Source organism: Coenobita brevimanus, chromosome 43 (assembly GCF_032717465.1).
Source record: "Coenobita brevimanus isolate Jiangsu-jjx chromosome 43, ASM3271746v2, whole genome shotgun sequence".
Classification (NCBI taxonomy): Eukaryota; Metazoa; Arthropoda; class Malacostraca; order Decapoda; family Coenobitidae; genus Coenobita; species Coenobita brevimanus.
Genome location: NC_136996.1, coordinates 27394429 through 27405657, shown reverse-complemented (window position 1 = coordinate 27405657; position 11229 = coordinate 27394429). Strand labels below are relative to the sequence as shown.

The 11229-nt window shown below is 43.4% G+C and overlaps 1 protein-coding gene across 1 annotated transcript in view; it reads left to right on the top strand.

The window, feature by feature from the left end:
• LOC145397863 (uncharacterized) overlaps positions 1-103 on the top strand; it is a 39239-nt gene extending 39136 nt beyond the window's left edge. The window contains exon 3 of the mRNA XM_080270897.1: positions 1-103. This exon is cut by the window's left edge and continues 72 nt beyond it. Within this exon, the coding sequence (XP_080127023.1) occupies positions 1-103 (103 nt within the window).
• Positions 104-11229: the final 11126 nt, after the last annotated feature.

Sequence of the window (11229 nt, the reverse complement as noted above, 5' to 3'; positions counted from 1 at the left end):
AAAGGGTCCTTCCCACGGCGAAGTCCAGCGAAATATTATTAGGAGATTTGCATTCCGGGTGGATGCCGCAGCTACTCAAACCCAGGGTGCTCAGCGCCACTGAGTGTAGGCTTCTTGTCAGCACATCACGGGTTAATGGTAGATAATAACGATGATGGTGGTGGCTGATGGTGGTAATAGTGGCGGGCGGAGGCTCTGAGAAAGATAAAGAACCAGGAACTGACCAGTACCGAAATGACCAACAATACAGCACGAGAGAAAGCCGCAGACACCATGTTGAGGATAATGGTGGTGGGAGGGATGGTGGGGTGTCAGTGGATGAAAACAGGTGTAAAGAGGTGCCTGAGGCGTATCTTGTCTCCCCCCTCTTCCCCCTCCTCCTCCTCCTCTTCCCCTCCCCCGCTTCCCCATCATCCACGTCACTGAGGAGGGAAATTTACGAAAGTGGAAGAGACGAGGGAGGGAGTTAAATGGGTTGTGACGAGAATACCGCCATTTTCTTTTTTTTTTCTCCCTCCCATATTCTTCCTTATTTCTTATTTCTTTATTTTTTGTTCATCCCATTTCTCACCTTTTTCTTGCTCTGTCTTCTTTTCCGTTATTTTTTTGCCAATTATTCCCATTCATTCTTTGGTTTTCTGCTTTCCTTAATTTTTTCTCCTTCGTTTTGGTCGTTCTTTCTCGCCTCATTCTCCCACATATTTTTGAGCCTCCCTGTTCTCTCGCTTGTTGTTTTCTCCCTTTCTCTAACTTGTTTTTATTTTCCTTCATTCTCTCACATGCTTCTCTTTTCCTCCATTGTCTTACTTGCTTTCAGTTTTCCCCACTCTCTCACTTGTTTTTTATTACTTTTCCTACTCCCATTCTCTCCCCCATTCTTTCTAGTACCCCCAGTCCCCATTGCAATTTTTTACCTCCCCAGTCTTTTCTCCCCCTTTCTCCCCATGCCCTCTTTTTTCTTCATCTCCCCATTCCCTCATTTCTTTCCAGCATCTTCCTCTTTTTACACCATTTCTTCCCATTCCTTTTTCCCACTGTCTCCATTCTCACGTTTCCACCCCTACCCATTCTGTTTACATCTTATTCCATTCTGTCACTCTCTTCTAACTTTCTCCATCCTCTCTCTCTCTCTCTCTCTCTCTCTCTCTCTCTCTCTCTCTCTCTCTCTCTCTCTCTCAATAACTGGGCCGACACATGCAAAGTCAATTTTCATACACCACAAGAGAGTGTGTGTGTGTGTGTGTGTGTGTGTGTGTGTGTGTGTGTGTGTGTGTGTGTGTGTGTGTGTGTGTGTGTGTGTGTGTAATAATAGCGGTACATATAACTCAGAATTATAACTATGGACAAAAATTCGCTTACACATTGACATTCCGAGCTACTGAAACGAAATTCCAGTCTTCCACCACAACAATCTAGTGTTAATGTCTTGTTATAGTGCTGTGTAAGAATAAGACGCTCCCTTCGGCTCTACATCCTTTCCATAGCACTTCTTCACGATTAGCGCCACATTCTTCTGTTGATTTTTTGTTACAGCTCTGCGTTCAAGATGGAGAGACGGCAATTTTAAGCCAAGTTAAGGTAAAATTTCCAAGTTAAAGGCAAGAGTTGTAATTGCTACCCTAGACTCATCTAAATGTGAACATAGTGGACGGCAGGCTTAAATGGCCCTCCCAGTATAGTCCACCATCTTCCTTTTGGTGGGACGGGGAAGGAGCCGAGGGATGTTTGCATAACCAGGAAGTCGCGTCCCCCAGCTATATCGATACCACCACGCGAAGGCACCCCTCTCCAGTACCCCAGCTAAAGATAACAGAGTATAACATGCCTGACAATGTGTACCCTAATCATGCAGAAGCGTGACCCAGACGCGTGTTAGTGTGTGTGCGTGTAACATAACTCACCACACCCCTCATCCCATAAACCACCCAGCCATCGTTGCAACTGCAGGTGCTGACTGTAATGAGAGTACTTGGCGAAATTGGGTTGTATTCTCAGGGGAGGGGACGCCTTCTTGTGGTGGCACGGAAATAACCTGGCGGCTCCACTGCCCAGGTGTACATACGTCCTCCAACTCCCTCCCTATCCTTCAAAAAATGATTGTGAACTGCAGGAGCACAACTTCAGCCTGTAGTCAACTGGGATCACATTTTAGATGATCCTACTACTACTACTACTATACTACTACTATACTACTACTACGACTACTACTACTACTACTACGACTACGACTACTACTACTACTACCATTACTTCTACTACAACACTCAGAGACAAAAGTCGCTTACTATTGCACTGCCTCTGCTCCACACATAGGGCTTGTTCGTCACTTTCATCCCTGACGCATCATATCAAGGAGACTCATCAAAGGGCAGAGTATCATAACACACCTCTCTCAGCTAAGGAATGTAAAGAGAGAAATGGAAGAGATGATATATTAGGCAGAGAAACATACCAAATCTCTCTTAGCTCAGGAATACTGGCCAGCAGAGGGAGACGAGAAGTACAAGAGGTAGAATATTAAGCGAACTTTTACCCCCTACTGTGTAGTACAGTTGGCAGTTTGTACACACGTTTTATCCCTTCAGTCTGAGTACAGACTACAGGGTGGTCCTTAAATAGCAGTCCACTAGAAGCACCTCGCAGAATCGTATGTATTCGGGAACGGCTCAGTCTGCTGGTGTGGGCAAGGGTGTGGCAGTGTGAGTAGGAAATGAATAAATGTTGCAGGATAGCCTTTGATGATGATGACTGAGCCGTCCCCGCAGCACACTAGAGATCACCCAGCGTAGTAGAAGAGGAAAGTTATGTAAAATGGATCACCCTGGATTTACCATGCCCTCTCCTCCCCAGGCGATTTTATTCAGTTTAGGAGGTAGGTTTCGGACGAGTGAAAGAGAGAGAGAGAGAGAGAGAGAGAGAGAGAGAGAGAGAGAGAGCAGAATCTGATCTCCCAGCACCTTAAAAATGATGGTCTCTTTGCTGTAACAACACTTTCCAGGATGAACGATTTGCCCCACTTTTTATCACATATCCGAGCGCGTGGCACCCGTCTAGTAGCAAACTCTCGTTCCTTTTCTGTCAAGCCCTCTAATGCAAGAGTTAACCGTTACTCCCAGTCCTTTATGTATGCAACAGGTCAACTCTGGAACTGTCTTCCCCTGTGTGTATTTTCTACTGCCTATGACCTCCGGTCTTTTGAACGCAGTGTATCCTGGCATCTCTAAATGATCGGATCTTGAATTTGGCTCTTTGTTACCTTGTTGGGCTTCTGGCCTTTGATTCCTCCTTCCATGCACAAAAATAAATAAATAAATAAATAAAGCCTTCATTTACCCCTTCACTACTAGAGGTCTTCCATTGGCTGAATAAAATCGCCTGATGTTAAGAAGAATATAATTTTTGAAAGGGGGTCATCGGACTAAAAGGGATGACGTGAACACAGATGAAGAACAGATGCTCAGACAAAGGTATTATTAGATCGTGGCAGCTTAATATTGTCAAAGAGATTATGTGATAAAAACTTTGATGCGATATGAAGTATTTGCCATAACTTACGGATTAACAATTTATCTTGATTGGTTTATTCTTCAGTGCTTTAGTCATCCCTGTAATTTCGCCCTTTTTTTTCCTTTTTTTTTTTTTTTTTTGCGTGCTTGTATTGCCCTTTGACTCTCTCTCTCTCTGTCTCTGTCTGTCTGTCTGTCTGTCTGTCTCTGTCTCTCTCTCTCTCTCTCTCTCTCTCTCTCTCTCTCTCTCTCTCTCTCTCTCTCTCGTGTGTGTACAAAGGCACTATACCATTTGCTCCTCACTTTCCTATTTCTTTCCCCATTTTCCTCCCTTTTTTTTCTCTTCATTTTGTCTCCTCCTTTCCCATCATTTCACTTTACCATGAAACAAAATGCACACATATACCAAGTTCCTCAAAATTTACAAACATGATTCAAAATTCTAGTCCCAGAACAAAATTATTATATTTCAAGCACAATACAGGTTAATTTGTATCTTTCCCTATTTTTTTTAAATTCTGGTGTGCTTCGAATTTTGGGAGCTGGGGTTAAAAAAATGGTGTAAATAGTTCATCCTGGGAAGAGTCAAGTTGCAGCAGAGAACCCATCATTTTTAAGGTGGTGAGAGGTCAGATTCTGCTCTCTCTCTCTCTCTCTCTCCCTCTCTCTCTCTCTCTCTCTCTCTCTGTCGTCGCCTCATTTGTCTCCTGGGCCTCCCTCGCATCACCGCGTCTTCACACTCTGTCTCCCTCTCTACTGCTACTCCTCTTCCATCTCTCTCTCTCTCTCTCTCTCTCTCTCTCTCTCTCTCTCTCTCTCTCTCTTTCTCTCTCTCTCTCTCTCTCTCTCTTCTCTATAAACTGATGTGTGCATACATAGTTAAGTATAAATCAGTATAGAGAAATAGATACAGAGAGAGAGAGAGAGAGAGAGAGGAGAAAGAGATGGAGAGAAAACGAAGCAAGGTTGGGAATTTAAAAAAAAAAAAAATGGAGATGTGAGACAGAAAGGGATAACGTAAGAAGGAAGAAACAATAAGTGAAGAAGAAAATGAGAGAGGGAGGATGAGGGGAATGCAAGGAGAGGACGAGAATAAGATGAGGAAGAGGAGAAAGAGGAGGAGGAGGAGGAGAAGGGGAGGAAGACGAGAAAGAGATGGAAAAGGAGAATGCGAGACGAAGAGAAGCAGGCTGAGATGGAAGCTAAGACAATGATGATGATGAGGAGGAGGATTAGGAGGAGGAGGAGGAGGAGGAGCAGGAGGAGGAAGAAGAAGAAGAAGAGGAGGAGGAGGAGGAGAGAGGCAATTACTCCACCCCCTCTTCCAAACCCTGCTTTCCTCCCCCACTGAGAGTCGAAGTCACTCCCGCTATTGGTCTGGGGAGTTAATGTATTGCAGGGAGGGGGAAGAGGAGGAGGAGGAGGCAGGAGGAAGATTAGTAGGAAGAGGGGGCAGAAATGAGGAAGCGGTGGGAGAAGAAGGGGAAGTTTAGCTGAAGAAGGGAAGAGGAGGAGGAGGAGGCGAGAAGGAGAAACAGGAAGTGGAAAAAAATAATGGAAAGAAGAAGGATGAAGGAAGGAAGAAGAGACTAAATAAGGAGGAAGAGGGGAGTGTGGGTGTAAACGGAAGGGGAGGGGAAAGATGAAGAAAAAAAAAGGATAATGAAAAGAAGAGGAAAAGAGGAAAGACGAACCATAAACCCTTTGACTCAGACGATTTTTATTGCTTTCTTCAGACGATATTATGCATCTCAGGAGCTACAGTAGTGAAGGGGGTTAATGAAGGCTAAATCTAACCCCTTCAGCTTAGAAAATATCCCCTAAGCTGAATAAAATCGTCTGCAAATGACAAGAATAAAACAGAAATTATAACTTGAGCCGAAAAGGTTACAAAAATGAAGAAAAGAATAAGACAGGGAAAAGAAAGAAAGAAAGAAGGATAAATACATAACAAGAGAGATATGAGGAAGAAAGAAAAAAGGAATTGTGAACGAAGAGGGGAGGAAAATATAATAATGGAAAGAATAGAAGGAAGGGGACGATAATGAAGATATTTAAAAAGAGATAAAAAGGAAAGTGTGACGACGAAAAAGACCAAAAATGAGGAAAACAGAAAGAGGACGAAAGGAGGAGGAAAAACAAGGGAAGAGCAAACAGTGTCCGCTATCTGTCTGTACTTGAGAGAGAGAGAGAGAGAGAGAGAGAGAGGGGGGGGAGATACAACTTTATTATGTACCCCTTAACCAACGTGAGAGAGGAAGCATAAAATTAGAGAGTAAGAAGAAGAATCTGTCTGTCTGTCTGTCTGTCTCTCTCTCTCTCTCTCTGTCTCTGTCTCTCTGTCTCTCTCTCTCTCTCTCTCTCTCTCTCTCTCTCTCTCTCTCTCTCTCTCTCTCTCTCTCTCTCTCAGTAATCCCCTTCCCTACATGCGTCCTCAATAATGGTGAAGGAGCAGGGGAGGGGAGGAGAGAGGGAGAGACGAACAGAAGGAGGGAGGGAAGGAAGAAAGGAGAGAGATAGAGAGAAATAAAGTAAAAAATTATGAAGAGATGGAGGTGGAGAAATGAAGGAAAGAAGATGGAGGGAGAGAGAGAGAGAGAGAGAGAGAGATGAAGGAAAAAAAGATGAAGGAAGAGAGAGAAGGAGATGTGAAAGAAGAGAAAAGGAAAAAGACAGAAAGGAGGAAGGAAAGGAGGGAAAGGGGAAGGAAAGGCGTAGGAGTTGAAAGAAAGGGAGGTGTGAAAGATGAAAGGAAAGGGAGAAGGAAGGAAATTGTGCAGACGGAGGAGAAAGGAGAGGAGAAGATGGAGAGGAAGGGAGGAAGGATGGAGGATTGGAAGAGATGGAATAAGAGTACAGGAAAGATAGTGAGAGAGGTGGAGGGAGAGAAGATGAAGAAGAGAGGAAAAACGAAAGGTGAAGAGAGAGAGAGAGAGAGAGAGAGAGAGAGAGAGAGAGAGAGAGAGAGAGAGGAATGTAGTTGAAAAGAGTAGAAAGGTTGAAAAATTGGCTCCATTAATTCTTTCCTCTCTCCTTTTTTTTTTCCCCTCTTTTCTGGTCAGCTCTGTCCTTCCATCATTTATTTATTTCCTACATTTTTCTTATTTTCTTTTATTTATGTATTTATTTTGCCTATGCTTTCTTCCATCATCTAATCGTTTATTTAATCGTTCGTTAATTCTGAATGTGTTATCTTTTTCTCTCCAATTTTTGTTCTATTTCAATTCCTTCTTTTTCCTCTCTCTCTCTCTCTCTCTCTCTCTCTCTCTCTCTCTCTCTCTCTCTCTCTCTCTCTCTCTCTCTCTCTCTCTCTCTCTCTCTCTCTCTCTCTCTCTCTCTCTCATCTCCATTCAATCGGCCTTTCTCTTCTTATTAGTTTCCTCCTCATTTCCTTACTCTCCTTCTTTCACATCTTTCTTTATGTTTCCTTTCTTCTTCCATTCCTCCATTCTCCAGTTTGATACCAATCTCTCTCCATTATTTTTCTCTCATTGTCTCCCTGTCTCCCTTTTTTGCAACCAACCTATCTCTCTTCTTCTCTCTCCATCTTTCTTCCTCCTCTCTCCTATATTTACTTACTCTTATCCTTTCATCTTTTTTTCCCTTTTTCATACCCATCCCTATCTCACTTTTTTCATCCCCAGTCTCCCATTTCTTTTTTTTTCTTTCCCATTCCTCTTTCTTCCTACTAATTTTCCTACCCCTTTCTCCCTCACGTTGCCCCTCCTCTTTGCTCCTCCTTCTCTCTCTCTCTCTCTCTCTCTCTCTCTCTCTCTCGCCCTCCTTTCTTCTCTCTCTTCTTCCTTTCCTCTCTCCATTCCGCATCATTCGCTTCCGCACCTTCCTTGCCTGAGGCGGATGTCTATCTGTAGCATGACCATGTGTGTGTGTGTGTGTGTGTGTGTGTGTGTGTGTGTGTGTGTGTGTGTGTGTGTGTGTGTGTGTGTGTGTGTTAGGGTCATCAGCCTCTATGGTGCCTGGTGGCGATGTCAGTGTGTATGTTTTTTTGTTTGTTTGTTTGTGTGTATATGCGTATGTGTGTGTACACGTGTGTACGCACGCGTGTGTTTGTGGTGTGTATGTGTGCGGGGGCGGTGTTTTTTAAATCTTGTGTATCTGTATTCGTTGATCGTGTGCGTATAAGACATCTTCCACGGGTACGCAAGTTTATGTAATCAAGGTTGCTTCTCTGTGTATGTGTGTGCATGTTTGTGTGTGTGTGTGTGTGTGTGTGTGTGTGTGCGTGTAGATGTGTTTTGGTATATGTGCACGTGTGTGCCTGTATGTATAATTATATGTATGTTTACAAAAGCTTTTTCTGTGTTTGTGTGTTCGTGCATTTGTGCGATTATAAATATTTTAATGTTGGTATGTATTACTGTAGTATGTATGGCATCGGCAGTCGGGAGAGAGAGAGAGAGAGAGAGAGAGAGAGAGAGAGGTTGTGGGGAAGAGAGTCGGTACAAAGCACAAGCATCCCATCACTCCACTTGTCAGACACTCTCTCTCTCTCTCTCTCTCTCTCTCTCTCTCTCTCCTGTAGACCAGAGCTTTATGTTGTCGATGTTATTGTTGTTGATATTATTATTAATCGTTATTTTTAGTAGTAGTAGTAGTAGTAGTAGTAGTGGTAGTAGTAGTAGTAGTAGTAGTAGTGGTAGTAGTAGTAGTAGTAGTTAAATTTTTTTAAGGGAGGACAAGAACATGAAAGTGCAGAGTATTCCTTTTTTATTTTTTTTAACTTATTGCAAAAGCCATCCTTGGTTACAAGCATTTTTTATTTGTTGTAGGTTATTTCAGGGATCATTAGGCAGGGAAAGAGGCTGGGATGATGATGATTGTGGTAATGATGCTGCTGCTGATGATGATGGTAATGATGATGGAGGGAATGCAATTTTACGCCTGGTTACTGTGAACAGATTATATTTTCATTGCAGTTAAGATCAAGAGATGGCAATTTTACGCCTAGTCAAGGTGAACATACTATACTGTGGATTGTAAAGTCTCCTGACCTGAAGAAAATCGTCTGGAGGCAGCAAAATTAATATGAAAATGACGTTCTCTGGCTGAAGGAAATATAGTGCATTCATTTTAAGTCGACTAAGGTTTTCGTCCTGTTGCAGCTTATTTCAGTGGTATAATAAGACAATCCTACGGCTCTACATCCTTTCAATAGCACTCCTTCGTGACTAGGATCATATTCTCTTATTAATCCTTTGATGGAGAAATGGCAATTTTAGGCCTATACCCTTTTTACACTAACTTGGCCTAAAATTGCCATCTCTCCACCTTCAGTGCTGAGTTACAACAATAGACTGACACTTGAATATGATGCTAGTCAAGAAGAAGTGCTGTGGGAAGCATGAAGGGTTGTAGCATCATCTTGTTCTACCACTGGGCTATATGAAAGACGCTGACAGGACGAAAAATCTGGGCCAAGTTAGAGTAAAAGGAGTATAGTTAAAGTGAATACGGAATAACAAGACGCCGAAGAACACAGATTCCAAATTACAGTCCTTGTTCCTGAGTGCAATATTATTTCCCTAATTAAATATCACTAACTTCCAAGCCTTCCAGAGAAAAATACCTGAAGAGTTACTACCAAGTTTGTTTCACCTGTTACTACCACTCCTACCACCACAAAAACTACCCCACTACGGCCACCACTGCCACACGTCCCACTCCACATCTATTATAACAACCATCACTACCACAACTAGCACAACATCCGCCACAACAACTATCATCACATCCACAACTACCACAACATCCACTACGACAACTATCACAACATCCACAACTACCACTACATCCACCACCATAACAACCGTAAAATCCACAACTACCACAACATCCACCACCACAATTACCATAACATCCACAACTACCATAACATCCACAACTACTCCAACATCCACCACCACCTCAGGTACCACAACATCCATCCACCACCACCACAACCACCACCACCACAGTTACGAGTACAGCCAAAACATCCACCTCAACTACCAGCATCACAACCACACGTACTCTCTACCACCACCACCACAACTACCACCATCACTGTCCTCCCGTGCTCCATAATTTTCACCACCATCCCCGCTTCCTGCATCTCACGTGATTGTTAAGAGTCATACCTACAGATTGCTCTCTTCCCTTCTCTCTCTCTCTCTCTCTCTCTCTCTCCCTTTCCATATGTAAATAGATAGACAGATATATCTATAGGTTTAGGTGCATAGACCGAGAGATAGATAAATAGACAGACAGACTGAGATATAAGACAGATTTCGTATTCTTATTGTATTCTCTCTCTCTCTCTCTCTCTCTCTCTCTCTCTCCCCCACCTCAAGACACTGTTTGGGTACATTACCCGCAAAATAACATACTTAAATACGTTGGAGGATTCTTTAAGATTTATGAGGGAGGAGATACGCATTATGTGTCTCCTCCTCCTCCTCTTCCTGTTCCTTTCATTGTTTTCCCTCCCTTCCTTTCTCCCTCCCTCTTTTTCCGTCCTTTCGTCCCCTCTAGTCTCTATCTCCTTAACTCACCATCTCTCTCTTTCTCTCTCTCTCTCTCTCTCTCTCTCTCTTTCTCTCTCTCTCTCTCTCTCTCTCTCTCTCTCTCTCTCTCTCTCTCTCTCTCTCTCTCTCTCTCTCGTAATATGATCATGCAGCGACATTCAAGCGAACGCCATGTACAGTGTGTGTATGAATGATAATGTATGCATGACTGTGTGTACATGAGCGTGTGCACTCGCGTGTTAATAGTGTTTTCCAGTTTGTGTGTGTGTGTGTGTGTGTGTGTAGTACTCCGCGCTATGCAGTACAGCCCTGTGTAATTGGCGTTGTGTACAGTACTCTGCATTGTATATTACTAGAGTCGGTCTGCCTTTATCTGACGGAACAGTGTCACTCTCAGAGCTTGAAGTTTGAAGCCGTAGTTGCATGAAATTCGACGAACCTTAGTTGTGAGGTAGGAATGAGTCTTCTTGGTTACTAGTCAAATTGGCCATCCACTCTGCCTACTCAGGGCCATCAATTGAGCTGAAGGGAGTTAGGAATGTGTTAGGTGAACATAGACAGAATGAGAGAGAGAGAGAGAGAGAGAGAGAGAGAGAGAGAGAGAGAGCGAAAGAGAGAGAGAGAGGCATCAAAGGATTTAGGTGAGGCTAAGACGGTACTGTGAAATAATAATTACTGTATTACTTAGATATAATTGCGTGTCATTAGGGGTCCTTTATTCTCAGCAGTGATGAAATTAACGGCACTGATTGTAGTAAATAACAATGGTGATATTTATAAGTTATTAGTAAGAATGATAGTACTGCGGAGAGAAGTATTGTTGGTAATTTCTCTCGGTGCGATGACATCTTAGTTTCTCTCTCTCTCTCTCTCTGGGGGGCGCGGTAGCACAGTGGTAGCGCGCTGGACTTGTGATCGGGGGATTGCAAGTTCGAGCCTCGCCTGGGCTGCCGTGCCGGGAGGGGTAGCTCCCTCCTGTAACCCTAGCGGGGCTATATAGTCCAATACAGGGCTTAGCTCGGGGGAACTCCATTTCTCCCATTTCTCTCTCTCTCTCTCTCTCTCTCTCTCTCTGTACACACACACACACACACACACACACACACACACACACGAGGCTAGGGTACTGTAGTCTTGTATATTTAGGGGTAGATGACCAGTCTACTTCCCTTGATGGCATGACCTGGTAAAAAAAAAAA